Source organism: Sander lucioperca, chromosome 13 (genome assembly GCF_008315115.2).
Source record: "Sander lucioperca isolate FBNREF2018 chromosome 13, SLUC_FBN_1.2, whole genome shotgun sequence".
Lineage (NCBI taxonomy): Eukaryota > Metazoa > Chordata > Actinopteri > Perciformes > Percidae > Sander > Sander lucioperca.
Genome location: NC_050185.1, coordinates 29224431 through 29246939, shown reverse-complemented (window position 1 = coordinate 29246939; position 22509 = coordinate 29224431). Strand labels below are relative to the sequence as shown.

General features: G+C 41.6%; 1 protein-coding gene across 1 annotated transcript; it reads right to left on the bottom strand.

Annotated features, from left to right (window-relative positions):
- Positions 1-1050: 1050 nt before the first annotated feature.
- On the bottom strand, positions 1051-21022 carry arl10 (ADP-ribosylation factor-like 10). The gene is made up of 4 exons (XM_031307941.2): positions 20656-21022; positions 14893-15076; positions 7415-7590; positions 1051-1801 (listed from the first exon to the last, which is right to left on the bottom strand). Exons 1-4 carry the CDS (start codon positions 20791-20793, stop codon positions 1628-1630), a joined length of 672 nt encoding a protein of 223 aa, XP_031163801.1. The 5' UTR covers positions 20794-21022; the 3' UTR covers positions 1051-1627.
- Between the last annotated feature and the right edge of the window lie 1487 nt (positions 21023-22509).

The following is a 22509-nucleotide window of genomic DNA, read 5'->3' as shown; positions in this document are numbered from 1 at the left end:
TAACACTGCATAAATATCCCGCATCTCATCGAATTTTTTAAGAAAACGTGCCGCATAATCAAGGATTTTTGCCCGCAACAATCACGAAAAAACTCATTGCATGCATTTAGGGAAAGGAAAGGTAAGGGAGGGTTGGAAGGAGACAGGATGGGGAATGTGTGTTTGTACATAGTTCTGTTCAAAGTGTCATCTGATAAAGAAATTCAATGTTTTAACATATCTTACTGTGGCTAAATACAGTACACAGTACCATATATGTGGTAGTTGGGACTGAACACTTATTGCTTTCAAATGAAAAAGCTTAAAATGCTCTCTTGGGAAGAAAATCATGGAAAAGTGTAGAAACCTTTTTCTCACAACCTGACATGAATTTAGACTAAGAAAAATAACACGCTACTGCTTTTCACAATGTCCGTGGGTCTTTTATATTCCCCCTAGATCTCAGAGAAGCTTAAGTGTAGGAGTCAACGAGTAGAGGGAGTGGGGGCGGGGGGGCTCCAACATGGCAACCATGAATATTACCCGTTCTGCTCTGCTGACATCTCTGGTCACGCACAAAAAGGTTTGGGGAAAACGGCAAACTGGACAAATTCTGTAAATGCATCTACAAACTTGACATATTTCAGCTTATATACATTAAAATCTACATGCTGTCACAGGTTAACATTCAGACTAGTCTAAAGCAGTGGTGTAATGTAACTATGTACATTTACTCGAGTACTATACTTCAGTACAAATGTTGAGGTACTTGTACTTTACTTGAGTCTTTACATTTCATGTCACTTTCTACTTCTACTCCGCTACATTTCAGAGAGAAATATTGTACTTTTTACTCCACTACATTCATCTGACAGCTTTAGTTACTTTACAAATTAGGATTTAAGCGCACAAAACACATGTAGTTTATGAAATACAATGTTTTATTATAAATTAAACTACCCAACAATATAACAGCCTACAAGTGCAGCTGAAATGATTACCCGATTAAATACTTAGTTGATTGACACAACTGTTTGGATCGTTTCCAGTTTCTAAAATGTGAGGATTTCTCTGCATTGAGTACTTTTACTTTTAACACTTTAAGTACACTTTTCCTAATGACACTTATATAGTTTTACTCAAGTAACACTATCAATGCAGGACTTTTACTTTTAACAGTGTATTTTTTTAATACAGTGTGGTATTGGTGGAATACTTCTTCCACCACTGGTCCAAAGTCTGAATCATTGGCAAGGAGGGGCAATGTTGCAGTTCTGAGTCACAGACCCCACGAACAGACCTTCATCCTTTCGGTCCTTGTCCTCCCCTGCACCTCCTCTTCTCCTGTGAGTAAGATGAGTGGAGTCGGAATAGAACTGTACGATGAGACGAGCGGAAGGACTTTCTGAAAAAAACCAAACTGACGTGGTTTGGAAAAGGGCGAGGAGGAAGACAAGGCTTTGCGCTCCATGTTGGCATCTTCTTCAGCAATTTCCCTGCCTCCCGTTCCTGCAGCCTTTGTCATCTCCTCCTCCTCTGCCTCAAAAAAGCCTGTACTTAAACAAGGAGGAGGAAAAGGAGGAGGACGATTTGCTTCTAGCCATCTCTTTGTTTTCATCCCTCCGTCTCCCACTCCTCTGCTCTGAGATCAGACGAGCTGGAGCAGGATGTCCTGGAAGGTGTCCAGGCCCCGGCAGGAGTTCCTCAGAGGGCCGTCCGAGCCCAGCTGGGCAGCCAAGAGGAACAGCTTCCTGCTCTCGGTCACGGGGCCCAGAGACAAGGCTTCATGCAGCTCGGACACGCTCACAGCGTCGGGCTTATCCTGTGAAGAGGGTGAAACCAGTTAAACTCAGTTGAATAAGAAATTTCGGTTCCACTTTACTTGAAGGTATCTACATAAGAGTGACATGACACTGTCAGGAACGTGTCATAAACATTATAAACAAGTCATAAACGTGTATGACATAACGCTTCTTTTAGTAAGTGTCATTCGGTTTTTGTCATGACAAGTTAGAGTTAGGGTTAGAGTTCATGTGTTCATGTGTCGTGTTCATGACAGTGTCATGTCACTCTTTTGTAGATACCTTCATTAAAGTGTTACCGAAATTTCTCCTTTTTTCAAAATACAATATACATAGGCCCAGTGTTATAGTACTCAAGATCGGTCTTGGTCTCAAGACCAATTTTTGAAGGTCTGGGTCTCGGAATTGACCGCATTTTTACTCGGTCTCGGATAAAGAGGACTCAAGATTTTATTTCAAGACCAACTGCAGGGATTTCACTAAATCCCCTGTGCATTGTCTGATTTATGCCTATGTGTTAAAACTTGTAAATGCAACCAATAACTTGACTTATATCTAATTTGAAATTTGCTACCGTAAACCCCCCTCTCCCTGCCCCCTTTACACACACACTCCCAAGAAAGAGAATGCAGGAGACAGGAGAAGAAGCTCTGGCTGTTAACACAATTCTGGTCTCGGTCTTGACTCGGTCTCGCCCTGCATACATATACATATATATATATATATATATATATATACATATATATATATATATATATATATATATATATATATATATATATATATATATAAAACAAAAGATGTATCCTGGAATTTATCCAAAACTTTATTTGTTAGAAAAAGATAATAAATAAGTAAATATTTCTAAATTTGAATGAAAGAGACAATTATATTATTAATCGCAATCATTTCAATTCATTGTACAGCAAAATTTAGAATTGTTACAGCTCTACTTTCAAGCCTACAGGGGTGAGTATTATGGCCCTGACACACCAACCCAATAATCAGTCTGGCAGGTTGGTGACTCGAGTCTGTTCGGTGTGTTCCGTGCCGTCGTCTGTCGGAGGGGCCGTCGGCCTTCATTTTGGCCGACCTGACTTGCTGGGTCGGAGAGGGCGGGCAGTCGGACTCACTAACCTGTGCTAACCCAGAAATAACGAGCGGGATGAGTGACAAACGCCTCTCAAAAGCTGATGAAAATCTTTTAAACTGACCTTTGTCGATCTGAAATGAAGACAGATTCAGCAACTGCACGGCCTATTTCTCGCTTAAAATGTTTTCAGAAACACGTTTCAGTGGACTATTTTCGTAAAATACGAGATTGTATTTTGAACAAGCCGCCATTACTATCGGATGGAGAAGCCAGACCCACGTGACGCGTTGTCATTTCCGGTTTTCATTTTTTGTATTACGTCTCGCGCACACGCAGAACGTACGCTCAAGACGGCGTCGCTTCAGTGTGTTGCGAGGCACTTTTTGGACCTCGGGGAGCCGACTGATCAGTCCGACTGCCTTTTCTGCTGACGGTCAGCAGTCCGGTTAGTGTGTCAGTGATTTTACCTTTTCATTTGATCCCAAAGTCCCAAAATATCTGTACAATAGCAGTAGCCTACAAACTGGTTTTGGTGGACCTAACCAACAAATGTATTCCACCTCAAAATGCTGACTTGACTTCCCAAAAATTATATTACTATTAACTTCCATCATACTTCACAATGTGTCATTCCAAATAGCTAGATGCCATATTTTCAAAAGTCAGTTGCCTCAGTACTGATTAAAACTTGTGTATGTGAAGATAGTGAATGTAACGCCACCCTCCTACGCAAACCATTCAGCCCAGGCAAGAGTCTACAGATGTCCGCCTCGCTTTCTTCACACCGCCACATCTTTCCCAACACACGGGTTCTGCAGGAAACATCCTTTTGTATTGTTCAAAACGTAGCAAGCGCCGAAGCAGAGAACAAAGCACTGGTGGGTGAGAGCCAGTATCACTGTCAAAAAGAGTTCAGCCTACGGAGGACATTATTCCTTTTATTTCACCTGCGTCATCAGGGTTTTTCCTGGCTCAGAATGGGCCTTTGGCAAAAAATAAAAGTGACAAAAATGTCGGGAAAAGCTTCATAAACGTGGAAAAAAAAACGTTAAAGCGCAGAAAAATTCGACACAAAGATCGGAAAAAGTGGCAAAAACATCAAAGAAAAAGCGACAAAACTTTCGAAAAAGACGACTAAAACATTGAAAAAAAAGAAGTTTTAAAGGTCCAATATGTAATATATTTACTGTAATAAATCAAAAAATGACCCCAATGCGTCGTCATATATTAAGGAAACGTGCTAACTTGAAATACTATATTTTTTGACAACAATGCTAATGCCAGTATTTTCTCCTTTTGAAATTTCCGTTCCGTGACGTAATTTCAGTGTTTTGGCCTGTGTGTTGTTATCAACTGCCCAGTTTGACAGCCAGGCCGGGTTGCCAGATATACCTGTAAACACGTAAACCCAGTGCGCTACAGCTATAACATTAGTACAGCCATGAAAACAGCAAACAAACTAACAGGATCAACAGAGACAGATTCTACCCAACCTAAAAAAAACGGTATGTTTCTAACAGTTGCGTGACCAGAGACGTAGCTAACAAACCTGGGTAAATATTGGAGATGTATTTGAAAGATGGAGACAGCTTAGCGCCCAAAAGGACGCTGAGTTGGCAAATTTCCTCCTGAACAGGTAAGCATTAGCTTCAGGCTAATTTGTCACGGCTACAAGGGATGGGCATTTTATGTCATTTCAACATTCGTGTACTCACATTGAATTATATAGAGTACCCTAGTTGGTTACTCGCAAAAACAATTGAGACACAGCCAGTAAAGTGATCCCGACTGGTCCTGGCTAACGCCGCCATGCTAACCCTGCTAACTGCTAACGTTACCGGAGGACCAGGCAAGCGGTCCATGACTGTTTACATCGTGTAGCCTGTTCAGCGGCCGTAGCCGGGGGGGGGGGCTGGTGAGTTTACAGTGTGTTTAGCGATTGTTGCTGTAATTCTAAGCCAATAAAGTGTGTTGGAGAGGACGGCAAGGTAGTGGTATTTTTAGCGGAGAGGATGGCGACGTTGTTGGATTTTTAGCGGTTCCTACCGTAATTCTAAGCTGAAAAAGTGTGTTAGCTACTCTGCTGTGCTATGGGAAATTTCTGGCTATGTGAGACAAGCGTCTAGCAACATTGTTGTGGATGCTGCGGTCAGCCTGGCAACCAACGTGAACTGTCTTAGTCTAGGGAGGAGGGGGCGGGGGAGACGACTCTCTCCAGTATTTTGAATTTGTATTGCAGTAACTATTTTAAACACTAGCAGTAAGTATTACATATTGCACCTTTAATAAAAATAATTTGACCCAGAAAAACAAAAAGTTGCATGGTCGACAGGAAGACGACACAAGGGTTAAAAGGGCATACAATACGTGTCTCTTTCATTTCTGTAGTAAGTATTCGGTTTGATGTTCCAACGTTTCCTTATTAGTTTTGATGATGAAAACAGGAGAAAAGAGTGGTAGTGGTTTAAAATGTCTCTTGCTTTAGATGTTTTGATGTTTTCACGTTATACTGCTTAAGCTCACTGGGCTGCAACTGCTCTGTACACAACATTTTGGCATTCAGCTGAACTCAAATGACTTCACCATGAGTGCAATGAGTTTCATCTCAGATTCCTCCTTTTTTATTTTTTGCCAATATTGCGAGTAGCACTCAGTACTGAGAGGATGAAAGCTGCAGCGCTCTCGACAGAAGATGTGACAAATATTCCTGCTTCCCTCGAAGGGTCATGTATAATTCCACAAGTGCTGCGCAGGGAAGAAATATGAGCGGAGGAGGAAATGTAGAAATGTTTATTTCACGAGTCTGATGGATGATCACTGCTGGATAAATTAAAAGGGAACAATGTGTACCTTTCCACCTGTTCCACTTACAACACATCTGTCTCTTTTTGTGTACTTTTACTTGAACATTTTGACCTCATGTGACATACATTTTTTTTCTTACTTAGACTTCTGTATCATCTTAAATGCTTCCACTTCCATTTTCACCAATGTTGTGCTCCATTTCATTCCCAGGAAGAACTTAAAGGACCATTCCAGTGTTTTTTATAAACAAGTCAAACGTTTATGACATAACGCTTCTTTTAGTTAGTGTCATTCGGTTAATGTCATAACAAGTTATGGTTAGGGTTAGAGTTAGGGTTCATGTGTCATGACTGTGTTATGACTGTGTCATGTGTTCATGGCTTGAGTCGAGCTGAGACGGGCCGGTTCAGACCGCTGCAACTTTTCCTCACGACGTTCTAAAACGTTTTCACCTTGTAGCGAATCTTTGGTCTGAACTAGGCTTAGGCTATGCTCACACTTGGTGTCTTTTTCGACAAGAAAAAAGTTGACTAGGATGCTCTTGTAGTACAAAAAAAGAAAAGAAAAAAAGAAGCTGGCAGCTACTGCTACAGTATCCTAGCTAGAGCGCTATGTGGAGCGGTGCTAACGTTAGATCAAATAAAGCGGTGGAGCGAGCTAGAGAAAGAACAGAGAGAGAGAGCGGTGCTGCTAACGTTACATAAAACAACCTTTCCCCCACAATGCATTGCATTATGTCACGTTGGGAGCTGCTGGCTGGCTACGCAACGTTAGCTAATTCCGCTAGCACAGGCTAACTATAGCCAGTTAACTTTGTGTGTAACGTAGCTAACAAAAACCCACCCATCTCGTAGGAGCGAAGCTTAACATTTCATTCAATACAATTATGGTACAAAAGGAGCACTAACGCCACATGTCTTATGTTGACAACGTGGACGCAGATATAGGAAACTCCGAAGGCAGTCGTAATATTTACCTAGCCATCTAGGCTAACGTTGTTGCGCTAACGTTAGCAAAACGTCGGCGTAGCGTTAGCTAGCTAGCTGTCTAAACTTGTGAAAAGCCGAACAGCATCCCCATCCAAGTAATAAATAAACACTAGGCAAATATGTTGTTACTGGAGCTAGTAGGCTACCATCAAAACGTGAGATATCTAATCGAAAATGTGTTTACAACGTCGGGGGATTTCACAGGTGAGACTGACTGGCAAGTTAGCCCATAGCTAGCATGATGCCTTCTATTTCTAGATCTAGATAAGTTTACTGGTACTTATCTGAACTAACGACATGATCACTGTCACTAGATATAAAGAAAACATTGACTTTCACTCGGTGCTATTCACAGACAGTAAAAACACCTCTTCCACCTCTTCCTCATCCCAGTCAGTCACCATAGTTCTAGTACTAGACTGAGGCACGTCTCCCCAACGTGACGTCATCACCGAATTGCGTTAAAAAACCCACTAAACGACTAAAACGGCGAAAACTGGCCTTTAACACTATTTGGAGACATTTTTAACAATGATATACATATGTTGAGTGCTTTATGTACCAATTAATCAACAGTGGTGGTTAACCTGCAACATGGGCTTTAAGGTATAGAATTAGGAAATCAATGGCTGCCTAGAATGGTACAGTAGGAGAAGTTTATACAAAAAGCTAAAACACAACAACGGCCAGGTTTGCAAAACTGTTGGCTGTGAAGTATACCTAAAAAGTGATGTAAATGACTTTACCTGCTTGTTTCCCATGACAACCACGGGCAGCTGGGGCTCCACCCTCAGCAGGCGGTGCAGTTCAGCCTTGGCCAATGGGAGGCGGCTCCTGTCAGAGGAGTCCACCACAAACACCAGAACGTGAGTCTTTCTCACGTAGTCGGACCAGTAGCGTCGCAGGTCCTCCCCGCCGCCGACTGCAGCAGAGAAAATCTTTAATGTATCATAAAATATAGACTTTCTGCTTTGAATTCCAAAACTTTATTTTTTTTGTCTTTTATCTCTACCCATTGAGGTTTAACTCAACCAAAAGTCTCGATTCTAGTGACAGATGTGTGTTTCACGATACACACATTGACAAATGTGACAATTTGTAAATAATAGATTCATCTACTTATTAAAATACCACCCAAACTTGTCTCCATATACTGTATACTTCCAACTTTGAGATCGTAAAATCTAATAACACATACATCTGAAATGCATCTTGTTACATTTGCGTGTGCAGTTTTGAGACCTTTTTTAAGGTGTCTTGCACCCGGCGCAGCGCGGCGCTAAGCCCAACGCAGGTGTCTTTGCTATTTTGAGACCGCCCAGCGCCCACGTCGTGCGCAGCAGCACACAAACATGCAGAAGATTAAAAATAAAAATATTACGGTGCAAATCTGTCATCATGATAACAATGCGCCAAGGTACAAACGCGCCTGGCTTTTAAAGGGAATGGGAGATGACACTCTGATTGGTTTATTGCATGCTTGAGTCTTTTCTTTTCGTGCCACTTTCTACTTCTACTCTGCTACATTTCAGAGAGAAATATTTAATCCAAAATATCAGTTGTAGAAGTGTGAACTAGCAGAATCAGAGATAAACAGGATGTGCTGTAATGTTCTTTTATTGACCCTTACAAAAGAAGCTGTCGCGGCAAAGTCAGCTAAAAGAAAAAGCTCTGAGAGATCGCCTTGCTGGAGGGCATTTCAGCGTAGCACAAGATTCCTGTCGGTATCCTTTTGTGTTACAGTAAAATACTTGACAGTTGAATACATAAATGGACAGCCTGATTGGTAGAATTAGATAAGCCGTTGGTGGCCGTCTTCAAACAAATTGGCCAAAGATTAATTCCAGATATGCAGCGGAGCGAATGGAATCACTAATCCAGTTTTCACTGAGGGATGAAATAAGCGGAGACGCCACTTAGCCATTATTTATATCCTTGCTTCCCTGCTGTGGGAAATTGATTCATTTTTTCCATCTTGTTGCCTCCAGACATGATATGTCAACAAAGCTCTGAGCAAAAATATAACTGGGCAGCCCTTTTTTTCTTTCTAAGGACTTCCATTTTATATTCTTTTTTTCTGTTTCTCTTGCCTTCTTAGAACCTTTCCTTTTCCGCCATATTGGCGTTATTTATAGGTGAGATTGGGGGGGGGAGGGGTTACAATCTAAACTGTCTAAACTGGCCAGTGCAACACACCCCAAAATTATAATTATAATTTCCTTTACATAAAAAAAAGACATTTGCAGCCTAAATTGCTACATAAAAATACAACATGAATGCAGAAAATGAAATGTTTGATATTCTCAAAATTTCAATTTTTGCTCAGAAGTGGAGATCTCACTTAACTTCCCACAATCCTGCTATGCAGACGATCTGACCTGCAGCTCTAACGACCAGCAGTGCTCTGCAGCCAAATGGATAACTGCTCACACACGCCGGGGCGGGTGCGACTTTTAAGTTGTCACCACCTCCAAGGTTCAGCACAGCTCAGCTCAGCGAGAATTCCTTAGTGTTGGACTTAATGGAGAATGTTGCTAGGAAACTGGCTAGTGATGTACCTTTAGCTGTGCTGGGGCAGCAATAAATACCTGTTTACCTGATACGGTACAGCTCAGCAGGACACTCGTCCTGCTGCTCTACAGGCCACCTCATTAGATACACACCCACACAGCACACACTGAGTCACACGGGCGTGAACGATGTGGATGTGTGTTTATATTGAACTGAAGTTTGAGTCCTGAGGGCAAAACTACCTCGGCAATGTTTGGAGCAGTGTAGTGGGTTATTTAACACCAGCCACTAGGGATTAGGGCTGCACGATATAAGGAAAATACCTAATTGCGATTATTTTGACTGATAGGGTGTGATATAGTGTGATTTTTGCGAGGATCTGCACCAAACTGTAGGAAAGGAATGTAGGCCGGGACGTCTCTGCAGCAGCACAATACTTCATTCAGAATGGGTCGACACATATTTAGCCTTAAACAAATATTGCACCTGTGCCCCCCCGCCCCTCCTGTGATTTGGATATTGCACTATATTCCATATTGCGATTTTGATAAAATTGAGACTAAAGATGCATCGTGAATCGGTTAAAAAAAAAAAAAAAAAAAAAAAAAAAAAATATATATATATATATGTATATATATATATACATATATATATGTGTGTGTGTGTGTGTGTAAAGATTACAACCGGTTGAGATAAAAAAATGAATTACGATGCAATTTTTGAAGGACTAGGGCGTAATCTACTTTAGATTTCACTTATCGTTACTGTCACCACGTGTTCTTATAGTTTATTTAGTTGAGGATTAATTGTGCAGCCCTGCTATGGATGTAACGCTGCATCGTGAATCAGTTAAAAATGGATATAAAGGGGCGCCTGGGTAGCTACCCTAGTTGAGCGTGCGTCCCATGTACAGAGGCTCAGTCCTTGCTGCAGCAGCCGCGGGATTGATTCTGACCTGCAACCCTTTGCTGCGTGTCATTCCCTCTCTCTCTCTCTCTCTCTCTCTCTCTCTCTCTCTCTCACCTTTCATGTCTTCAGCTGTCCTATCAGATAAAGGCCTAAAAATGCCCAAAAACTAATCTTTAAAGAAAATATTTGATATAAATGTGTAAAGAATACGTTTGTTTTTGTTTTTAAAGGCCTAGGGCGTAATCTACTTTAGATTCCACTTAAAGTTACCGTCACTGTGTTCTTGTAGTTTATTTACTTGAAGAGACTTTTTTTCTATTTATTTAGTTATTTTGATGTGGGATTTGTTTTAAAAATCGAATTTCGAATCGAATTTGTTATTTAAGATAATATACAATTTCAGTTGCACTTTTAGGTGGATAGGATAAGAGGATCTGCTGTTTTGCACGGTAATATTTTTCAGTCATTTGTCTGCAGCTCATTCTGTTAACCTAAAATTGTGAATTGTAAGTTGAGTGTATCGTTACATCCCTACCAGGTACTGCAGCCAAAGTCCAACTCAATTTAATTATCTTTGTCCCCCAAATATGCTGAATCCCAAGACATGCATCCAATCCATTCCGGTCTGAAGTCTGCTTCCACATTGATTTTTTTCCCTCCCTTTCCGCTGCCTCAAGATAACAATATGTCAAGAATGCACCTCTAGCTCACCCAGTAAGAGCGTTCGCCCCATGTAGGCTGAGGCCTTTGCAGCAGCCCGGGTTCGAATCTGACCTGTGGCCCTTTGCTGCGTACCATCCCCCATCTCTTTCCCACTCTACCAGTCTATCCACTGTCACTCTGAAATAAAGGGGAAAAAGCCCCAGAAAAATAATCTTTTAAAAAAAAAAAAAAAATGCTTTGCCGTATTGGTTATTCCTTCTGTAATATGGTTATTCTATGCCTCAAATACATCAAGGCAAATTCCTTGCAAGTGAAAACTTCCTTTGGTAATAAATATGATTCTGATAACTCATTAACGCTCCTTACGTTACCTCAGCACGAACCTTAGTAGGGAAATACAAACAGTATTTTCTTTTACCGGTTGTCTGGCAGAGGTTTGCATCTTCAAATTTCACAGGTGTTAACTATCCGCCTGGTGGAAAACCAACGTTTGAATAGATTGTGCACAGACAAAGCGTACGAGAGCGAGGCCAAAAAAACACCACCAAATTGAACTTCACTTTATAAAAAAAGCAAAACTGCAAACACTGAAAATGTTTATATTCTTGACAGCATTAGTGTGTACTGTAGCATGGAATAGGGTCTGTTTAAAGGCAAGATTGTTATTTTGAGTTGAGAAAGTTTCTCGAATCAAGCTGAGAATATAGGCCCCAACTTAACGCACAGTTTGTATAAAATATTAGAACTTCTTCCTGTTTTGCAGTTCCCTTTAGCACAAACCCAAATGTCAGCTGCTTAAAGCTTAAAACTCCTCTAACTGATCTGGGGCCTCATTTATAAACGTGGCGTACGCACAAACGAAGGTGAAAGCCGCTCTTCTACCAAAGAATTGGGATTTATAAAGGGAAACAGGCGTAGGACGTTTCACGAATCCAACTATTTCTGTGTGTACTCACGTCCTATGTTTCATCCGTACGCCACTTCTGACTGACGCAAATTCTCCGCACAGTTTTATAAATGAGGCCGCTGATCTGCATCTTTTCATTTAGAGTTAAAAGGCTTTTAGCTGGATTTCTCCACTGTACTTATAAGGAGAACCCGGCGCTCCCTGTGCTCCGTGCTGCTCCTGATGTGTGTAAGACGTGCGGTATACTCGCCGCAGCCGACCTGTCTCGCGCCAGTGTGACGTCATGGGAGCGCCGTAACTATTTATACTCACGCGTGGTGGTCGCAACACTAGCTGCAGTCTTCTCCTGAACAGAGGTGGCGCTAATGAGGAAAGGCTACCGACTTTGCTTTTTCTACGGACTAGAAGAAGAAGAAAAAGGTAAACAACGGCAGAACTGGCAGCAGCGTTGACGTCAATGCTTCGATTTGATTCGATGACCTACTTCGTCGGATCAAGCCTTTCATTCACCATAAAAGAGCTCATCTTAACCCAGTAAGTTTACAAGAGAGACTTGCAGTCACTCTTGAGAGTCCTGGCATCCGGTTGCCGAACTCGTCCATGCTTCCTGTTTACGCTTTTCCTGTTTCCGCTTAATTGCGCTCTCTGGTCGTGCAATGAAAATTCTGGCGCGCCAGCGAGATCTACGTCATTTTGACATCACATTGGCGCGCGCCAGGTCGGCTGCGGCGACTGTAAAAAGGCCTTAAGTGTGCATAAGCTGACAACATGCCTCTGCATCAATGTCAGCCAGACAAAGACTCTGACATTTACTGCACCGAGGCCACTGAAGTACTCTGAGTAAGTTGGCAGTGACATTCTGTTCTTCTTACTTTCCGAGATGAGAAACGGATTCTGGGCGCCCAGCGATCTCTGTGTTCAGATCATGAATAAATCAGCCGCTGAACGTGACACATTCCCTCCAAATACATCCACACAAGTTAATTCTGAGGCCGACTGCAGCTGAGCATCTCTCGCTCACACGTTCTGGGTGAGTGATTTATGTTATTTTTAGTGCAGAGCAGTGGCTTTCAGTGGAATGCTGATAAACAGGATTCATATGAATTTGTATGTAATGTTTGTATGCCTCTTTTTTTTTAGGTTTACGTTCATGACGGAATTCCTTTAAAATGGTCACATTACCGTCAACCCCAGCTGAAGAACAACACATACCAGCAACATTTGACACACAACTGAACAGCCCTGAATGTTTGCATGTTAAAGAGATAGTTTGGATATTTTGAAATGTGGCTCTACGAGGTACTTATCCAAATTCAAGATGGCAGTCGGCACGCACCCAGTCTGGAGAGGCAGGCAGGAGAAACGAAACGGAAGCTTAGCAATGTACTGCCTAACTAACCCCTTAGAGCTGCAACGATTAATCGATTAATCGTCAACGCCTGATAATCGATTAATCGGTTTAAGTCGTTTTTAATGAGAAAAAAAGTAAAAATTGTCTTGAAAATGTGAATGTGTTCTAGTTTCTTCACTCGTCTGTGACTGTAGTCGACACGGCATTCAGGGATGGGAGAAAAACGTGCTCTGGTTTATTGGCATTATGTGTATATATGTGCGCCAGACACAATGACAGTGCCGCTGCAAAATAGCCTCGGGAAGGAACTTGTTTTGGTGGAACGTGTACGTTCAAAAGTTGTTTTAGTCGTGCAACAGAAAACTCAGATTGGACAGATAGTCTAGCTAGCTGTCTGGATTTACCCTGCAGAGATCTGAGGAGCAGTTAACCATAGTTCTCAGAAATCCACTGGAGTTTAGAATGCCAACACAAAGGAAGAGGAAGGTAACGGACATCCGGGTGAATTTCCAGCGGAGCGAAATCCCGGGAAATGAAACGTCATTGATATAGACTACTGTGATAGTAATCTGAATATCTTTGAGTTGTGGCTCATCTTGAGCTTTGGGAAACACTGATCCATATTTTTCACCATTTTCTGACATTTTATACACCAAACAACTCATCGATTAACAGAGGAGTATGGAGTTCTTTGATACAGTGCAAGTTTAATGAAACAAATGGCCAATTGTACTAAACAGATAAGCAAAAAAGTTTCCCAAATCTCCACATCATGCTTTTCAAGTAAACATAAATGCCTTCTAGAGCCCACACAGAGCCTGCAGTATTCCATTTCGAGGTATTAAAGGAGTCTTTTACAGCTACATTTACACTGCTACGTTTTGGTTTTTAAGCTGAGTTTTGAGCCAAGAGCGATCTCCGTGAACACAAGTGTTTTCAGCTCCAGTAGAAGAACTAATCTCCATTTAAACTAACACGCTCAAACCAAAATATCTCACGAACATTCTCGTATACTGGGCATGCGCGTGCCAGGGTAAACAGGCAGCAGCATGTATAGAGCTCAACAGTGACCGCCCGCTTTTTTAACGACTCTGGTTCCGGAAGTGTTTTTCCCGATTCAATTGTTTCATTGACGTTTCAAAAATGACTTATTTAAAGAGTTTTAAGTCTGGAACCAAGCCAACCAGCTACGTGGTGAATGGTGAGCATAAAACATTTGATTCGGCGCAAATGAAAAAGTTTTGAAAACGGCAAAATAAGGTACAAGACTGTGTAGAGAAACTATCATAGACTTGAATGGCAGAAGCTCGCTCTAGCTGTTCGCAGTTTCGCAGGTACGGTAAATGTTTCTATGGTAATAGCGAGTTGGACCAATCAGAGACGTCACTGTTATGCTTAGGATTGCGGGTAGTGTAGTTTTTCTCCATACGATCGCGGATAAACATGTTTTTCTTAAAACAAGGTTGATTCCATACAGACTTCTAGCTTCTACAAGAGCTGAAACTTTGGTTTCACAACCACATAGCTCGTGGTCAGTCTGCCTCGGATGGTTTAGACATTATGGCTGATAATCTAAATCCTTATGGAGAAAATCAATGGGATTTTTACTTCCGGAACCACACTGTTGAGCTCTATACTCTAGACGTTATGACCTAATCAGGCAGCGAAACATTGGCGCCAGTGTTGTTTTTGCCAAAGGTCTCCGTTTGCGGCCGTTGAGACTGAACAACAACCCTGCAGATTCCAAACCAAAACGGGTCAGAAGTGTTTTCAAGTGTGTTCAAATTTCTCTGGTTCGGAGGCTCTGAAATGCCAGAGCAGTGTGAATGCGAGTTGTAACCGTAGCAAAAGATATTTGTTTTTAAACCAAAATGTAGCCTTACTCTCCAGGAAGTCGAGCTGGCAGGCGGGGGCGTTGAGGCTCATGAAGTTGAAGCCGCGTGTAGGCCGGCAGCGGCCTCTCTTAGCCGCCGACTCCCCAGGAGTCAAGCCCTGCAACATGCTGCTCTTCCCGGCCCCGTCCAGACCGAGGACCAGGACCTGGCGCGTCTCACGCTCCTCCTCCTCCTGCAGGCAGAGCACAGACACAATCACAGTCCAGAAATGTTCCCAAATGTAGACTGGAGGCAAAAAAACTAAATGAGTTAACACTGAATTAGGTTACTTGCTCAGTTAAAAAGAGTGAGGGTATGGAAGAATGGCTGGTTTGCCTTAGGTCTACACATTAGGCGCACATTCGGCATATTAAACCACAGCTGAATCTGAACACAGAGGTATCAATACAGTACACGTCTGAAATCAACAGGTGGTTTCGTAAAATGTGATACACCCCCTGATTTACGTATATCATTTTTAGGCACCGACCGAATCGCCTCTAAAGTATTGAGTATCGAAAAATGCCTTATCATTCAATACCTAATTTCAATACCTAAGGAGTAAATGTCATCAGGGTCAGTGAGCCGGGAGCGTGCCTATGTTCCTACAGCCCTATGTTCACACATTTGTAAGATTTTTTTCAAAATCAGGCCCTATGTTCCCACAGTTCCCACATTTCTAAGATTTCTTTTTCCAAAATTAGGCCCTATGTTCACACATTTCCTTTTTCAGAAATTTGTATCAGATTTTATCCCCTTTCTCACAATTTGGTAGCCAATTACACCAACCTATTATATCCAGTATCAATGGACTACAGATGGAATGTAACCCTACCCCTATTATCTAGTTACAATGGACTACAGATGGAATGTAACCCTACCCATATTATCTAGTAACAATGGACTACAGATGGAATGTAACCCTAACCCTATTATCTAGTAACAATGGACTACAGATGGAATGTAACCCTAACCCTATTATCTAGTAACAATGGACTACAGATGGAATGTAACCCTACCCATATTATCTAGTAACAATGGACTACAGATGGAATGTAACCCTAACCCTATTATCTAGTAACAATGGACTACAGATGGAATGTAACCCTAACCCTATTATCTAGTAACAATGGACTACAGATGGAATGTAACCCTAACCCTATTATCTAGTAACAATGGACTACAGATGGAATGTAACCCTAACCCTATTATCTAGTAACAATGGACTACAGATGGATTGTAACCCTAACCCTAACATAGGGCCTAATTTTAAGAACAATCTTAGAAATGTGTGAACATATGGCTGTGGGAACATAGGGCCTGATTCTCAGTGAAAAACAAATTCTTAGAAATGTGGGAACATAGGGCTGTGGGACCATTGGGCTGTGGGAACATAGGGCTGACCTCAGTGAGCCAATAAGCACGCAGCATGCTTCTACCAAGATCTCATAATGTCTGTGATTGGCTGTCTAACGTTACACGTCGTAGAGACACGCAGGAAAACCCTTTACGTTACACAGAAGAGAGGCTCACGTAGTAGGAGCTGAAAAATAAACAGGATTTGTGCTGTAATGTGTAATGCTGTAATTTATTTTTCTTCAAATGGATTTTATAAAATTGGTATCAAAAAAAGTATTCTTCAGGAATCGGTATCGAAATCACGGTATTGGTATTAGTATAGAAAAGTTTTGCCCTATTTACGTAATCTTGGCCTCCGGTTAGGGATGTAACCATGCATCGAGAATCGGTAAACAGGTTGAGATTAAAAATGTATCGCTATGCAATTTTTAAACTGCGTAGAGCGTAATCAACTTATGATTTCACTTGAATTCTTAAATATTTTAATTTGAATCAGAAATTGAATAATTTGATTTTTAAAACAAATCCCACATAACGATCAACAAAACGAGAAATCTCTTCAAATTAAAAATAATTAAGGACACATAGTGTTATTTAGATTCATGTGTCAAGAGATCCAAGCTTATTCTGAGGGAATGTTTTTGAAAATAAACTCCTCTTTAAGGCTCAAGCGTGATATATTTTTAATAAGCAAGCTATAACATCCCAGCTCTAAAAGGGCTGATATGAATTGCTAATTAATCTCCACAGAAGCGCAGCTGCACAGCAGCACACGGCATGAATAAGGACTAACCTTTGTTGGATTTAAAAAGAGGAGATGACTGACGGTGTGTGGGGTCTCAGAGGGATTGTGGCGTCTCAGGTGCATAGAGAGCGTGGAGGTTTGAATCCGTCCGCTAACCTTTACAGCCACTGTTTTGACAGATACAGGCGAATAGAAAAAGTTCGAATCCGACCTGTGACAATTTCCTGCATGTCTTCCCCCCTCTCTCTCCCCTTTCTCACCTAGCTGTCCTGTCAAAAATGAAAGGCGGAAAAGCCCAAAAAAATTATCTTTAAAAAAAAATAATAATAAAGTAATAAAACACAAATGTAAAATCCACTGAAAATAGGATATTTCTTCTGTGATATGCAACATTATTCCAGCATTTATCTTGTGAAAAAACTGTAAATATAGTAATGAAAAGAAGAATAAAAAACATAAAATCAAATGTTACACCAAACTAAATAATTCACATGCAATTAATAACGTTAGTGAACTACTGCATTACCCCCCCCCCCCCCCTCCCGCAGCATGAGATACATAACGTTTTTTTAACATCAAAGCATGTAAACCTATTCTAGTAGACCCTAAGAGTACAAATATGACGATGAAAAGGGGTATAATAGGGGCTCTTTAACAGTGAGACGAGATAATGGATATCAAGCTCAAGGTGTGGATAGCTTAGCTTAGCACAGCATAAAGACTGGAGAGACGGGAGGAAACAGCTAGCCAGTCCAAAGTTCAAAAATACACCTACTAACACCTATAAAACTCACTGATTAACCCGTTCTATCTTGTTTGTTCAATCTGTGCGCAGAAACACGAAATACACAATCTGAAGTTTTAGGGAGAGTTACTTTAACTATTTCCTGCCAAATAGCAGTGTATCCATCCGCCCAGCATTTCTGTGTGGTTTGTGAACACAGGTTTGGGGTTTTGGTCGCTGTGCAGGTACGATAGTGCCAAACCAAGAGACTTCACCGTGCATATTCACCGGGCGCCCGCTACTGTACCAGGTGAGCTACCCAGGAGCCCAAAAGATTATATATTTAAGCTGTACTGTAGCTGCTCCTGAGCTCTCAACGTGATGCCAAATCATTAGAGATGGTCCGATACCATTTTTTGCTTCCTGATACCTGGACTTGAGGATTCGGCCGATACCGAGTACTGATCCGATACCAGTGTGTCATATATTTTATTATGTTTTAACAACTGTATACTACTATCCCTGTATGGATGTGATATGATTTCTATCTTTGTTGTCAGTCTGGCTCAGGTTAAACTCTTTCTGAAACATGAACAATGAATGCCACAGAACTTTCTTTTATTATGCAGTTTGACAGTCAGTTATAATGGAAAAATAACATAAATAAACTACTTTAATGTAGTCTTTAGGGCTTTATTATGTGGTATTGGATCGGTGCATAAACTCTAGTACTTCCCGATACCGATACCAGTGTTTAAGGCAGTATCGGATCGGAACATCTCTACAAATCATTCAGATTGGTGCAAGTATCTGCAGAAATAACAAAAACTGAACTAATCTAGATGGACTCAGTCGTTGAAGGTACATCCTGACAGCTATTCTCTGGCATGGGGCTGCTTGTACAGTTTATCCAGCAGCTCAATCTGTTTCCACTCTTTCAGAGATTGTTTGTCGCTGTGTAAATGAGCATGTGCCGCCCTCCCACCTGCTGAAACTCCCCAAGGTCAAAAACACACTGTTAGTCAACTCCCCCCTTGCTTTCCCAAGACAAAGACGCGATTACATTGCATCTTGGTACAATTTGGCTCCCGGGACGAATACATTTACGGTCCCCTCCCCTGCGCAGCGAGCGTCTGGCAGACACTGACAACATTATCCTCTAGAGAAAGACGGAGCCAGATAAAGCAGGCTCAGCTTATAACAGGCTGCTGCTCATTGAATCTAAGAAACAAGATTAGACACATGCAAAAAAAGATTTGATTAAGAGATTCAGACTGCAGCTGAATTGCTCCACTGAAGAGTCATTCATTCATTCATTCATTCCTGTATGTGTCTGTGTCTGCCTGCAGGGAACACACTACAGTTATATTGGCCTCAACTTCATGATGTGGAACGGAATACACATCTGGATGTTTTTTCCTTATTTTCATCAATTCATATTCTTCTTGTCCAACATCATCAGCCTGCTCACGTCTTCACCCTCATCCTACGCATTAAAGGGACACTTCTGGTGTTTTGAAGTGGGATTGCATGAGCTACTTCTCCATAGTGAGTGCGTTAGTTACAGTAGATGGCGATCGGCATGCCCCCAGTTTGGAGAAGCCGGCAGGAGTACCGACACGGAGGCTAAGCTGTGGACCATAGACTGTAAAAAAAAAAAAGAAAAGATGGCCGACGTGTCTCCACTTCCTCCTACTGTCGAAAAAACCAAGGGGGTAAGCTTCGCTTCAGAACTCGTACCTCCTATGGCGCCATTTTGATGCTACCAAACGATCACCCGACATTAGCATCCCATTGACTGCCATTCATTTTGGCGTCACTTTGACAGCGAATAACTTCACATCTGAAGCGTTTAAAGACTTTATTTGTCCATTGTTTATTTCTAAAGAAACACAACAATCTATAAAAGGCTCCATTACCTTGTACCTCACGTTATGGCTCCGTAGCAGACGTTTTTGTAAAAATAGGCTAACGATTATGTCATAACCACGCGACTTACTGTCGCATAGTAGAGGAATTACCGTACAGTACAGGAGAAGCGCGCAGGCAGTTTCGACTTACATTAGCTGTTTAAGTTTAATTACTAATGTTAACTAGCATTTTAGTGATCAATAATTAGCCTGTGTCCATGTTATCTCCTTACATATACCTACGCTCTCCGTCTCTGCAAGATTGGGAATGATTGAGATTTCGGAATTGTCCTTTAAGCATCAGACACTTCATGTCCTGCATTCTGGGGAATTTTTCTGCAACAATTGGTGCCTTTTTCTGCATGCAAATGTCTTCATTCATGTAAATATTATTATTATTAGTTAATTAATCTGCTGTAATGTTCAAAACTTTCTGCAGCTAAAACATTACACGTGTTTCGGGACTGTTTTTTTTTTTTTTTATAGGAATTATACACATCTTAGCAACAAGTATTTGCTTGCCACAGCATTTAAACTCTCTGACTTCATTATCCCTGCCAGTACCCCCGTAAATTACTTACAAATGAATATCTGTTTGACCAGTGTAACCATCTTCATCATCATCATCATCATCATCATCACACCATTGACATGTCAGTGAATTATGAGCATCATCTTCTTTTCTTCTCCATCGTCATAATCATCATTCTCACCCTTCACGTTATTGTTTTTAAATGTTACCATCATCAACATCCTCTTCTTCATCATCATCATCCCCACTGCCATTTATTCACCAAGCATCATTCCATTTCCATCATCACCACCACCACCACCATCAGCATCATCATCATAATCATTATGAATTCAGAAATTCATCATTCAGAATTCATCAGAAATCTGCAGTGTTTTCTTCATTCATTCATTCAGTCCGCCTGTCAGGTGGAAGATCAGTCTCTTTACCGCCAAGTTAAATAGTTGAAGAAACAGTGAAATAACATAAGAGTGTTAAAGCTATTGGGAACACTGTGTGTCACCTCTTTGATCGTGCAGTATTCCGCCTGCGGGGACCATATCTGCCTCTTGTAGAAGTAGTTAAGGGCGATGAAGAGAGCCGAGCCCAGGGCAGCCACGGCGGCGGTCAGGGCGAGGGAGATGTGCCGGAGGAGAACCATATGTGAAGCGGACAAGCTGGAGGGGTTGGCGGCGGCGGAGGCACTGCTTCCTGGACACCGACAGTGTTGAGACCGTTTATATAGGCTACTGTCTATGGTTGAGACTGACTGACTGTTGCCGCTTCCTCCTCCTCCTCCTCCTTCTTGTACTCGCTCTGCTGCCGCTGAACGCTCGAGCCTACATGTGACCGAGCTCGCTCTGCTTGTTTTTGTTTCGAGACGCGCAAGAGGGGTAGGGGTGCTGCGTTCAGGTGCAGCTTGTAAAATCCGCTTCTCCTCTGGACACCAAATCAATCCATTTCGATCGATCTGTCAAGTCAAATCATACAAGGTACATTCCCGGTGAAATATCATCCCCATCCGCTCCTTAAACATGCGGCGGGCGAAAGCGAAAAAATCAAATAGCCTATCACGATATTTGGTTACACTTTACTTGAAGGTAGCTATACATAAGAGTGACATGACTGTCATGAACGTGTCATTAACATTATAAACAAGTCATAAACGTTTATGACATAACGCTTCTTTTACTAAGTGCCATTCGGTTTTTGTCATGACAAGTTAGGGTTAGGGTTAGAGTCCATGTGTCATGACTGTGTCATGACAATGTCATGTCACTCTTATGTAGATACCTTCAAGTAAGTGTTACCTGATATTTTTCTGGCTGCCTGGGTGGCCTATAGTGGTGGAGCTTTCCATGTATTGCCTAAATATTTGTTTCAAATCCACCTCTACATGACCAGGTCATTCTGTTGGAAAATATTTCATTGGCCTATTTATTTTATTTGTGTAATTGTAAAATGTAAACTCACGGCTGTGACATCACGGACCTTGTTGGAGAGCAGTGCAGCAGCTACTTTCTTCACGACATGATTTCATATAAATTTTAAATTAAATAAATTTAGCATTGCTGAACATTCTTTAAAGTCCCATTCCACTCAAAAATGTGTTCTTCACATAGATTTTTGACCTTCGCTGTACAGAATGATGTAGGCTATACATAATGTTTTCATAAATGTCTCTGTGGTCAGTGTAACACCTGCAAATACAAATGTGCATGTAACATAATGGTATCGACCCCAAAAACTGCTGCAACAACTTATGAGACATAAGTGAGCATGAGAATGGCCTGCCATCATAAACTCGTATCAAAATGTTCTAAGCCTTTATAAACTTTCACAATTTATATTTTAATTAATTAATCAATAGGCAAAATCATCTTCAGGTTCCCAGCTTTCAGATAATGTACCTCTTGACCTGCTATCTCCCCTAAACATCCCCTGTCCCTCACCCCTACCCCTTTAAAAAAAAGGAGGCGGAATGGGTCAGGGTATAGGCTGCACACTGTTACAAGAGTAGCGTAAGTTGCAAGAATGCCAGGTGCGTTAAAGGTGCAGTAACGGTACGCGTGTCCATATCCGTGTTGTTTTCACAGATGGGAATCGCCCTGCTTCCCGGCATTACGATCTCTTATTTCACGAAAATAGTTCACCAAAATGTGTTTCCGAAAACATTTTAAGCGAGAAATAGGCCATGCAGTTGCTGAATCTGTCTGTATTTCAGATCGACAAAGGTCAGTTTTAAAAGATTTTCGTCAGATTTTGAGAGGCGGCGAGCCGAGCCGGCCGCTCCTCATTTGCATAAAGTTGGCTGGATTCAACTTTATGCAAATGAGGAGCGGGCGACTCGACGCCCCACTTCTCCAAAGTCCCCACG

Bases quoted from the DNA above. Each gene is read 5' to 3' on its own strand.
- arl10 (XM_031307941.2), bottom strand. From the start codon at position 20,793: ATGGTTCTCCTCCGGCACATCTCCCTCGCCCTGACCGCCGCCGTGGCT. The intron at 7,591-14,892 runs GTAAGGCTACAT...TCTCTGCTGCAG, and splicing joins CCAGCTCGACTTCCTGGAGA to TCGGCGGCGGGGAGGACCTG. The intron at 1,802-7,414 runs GTAAAGTCATTT...CCCTCTTCACAG, and splicing joins TTGTCATGGGAAACAAGCAG to GATAAGCCCGACGCTGTGAG.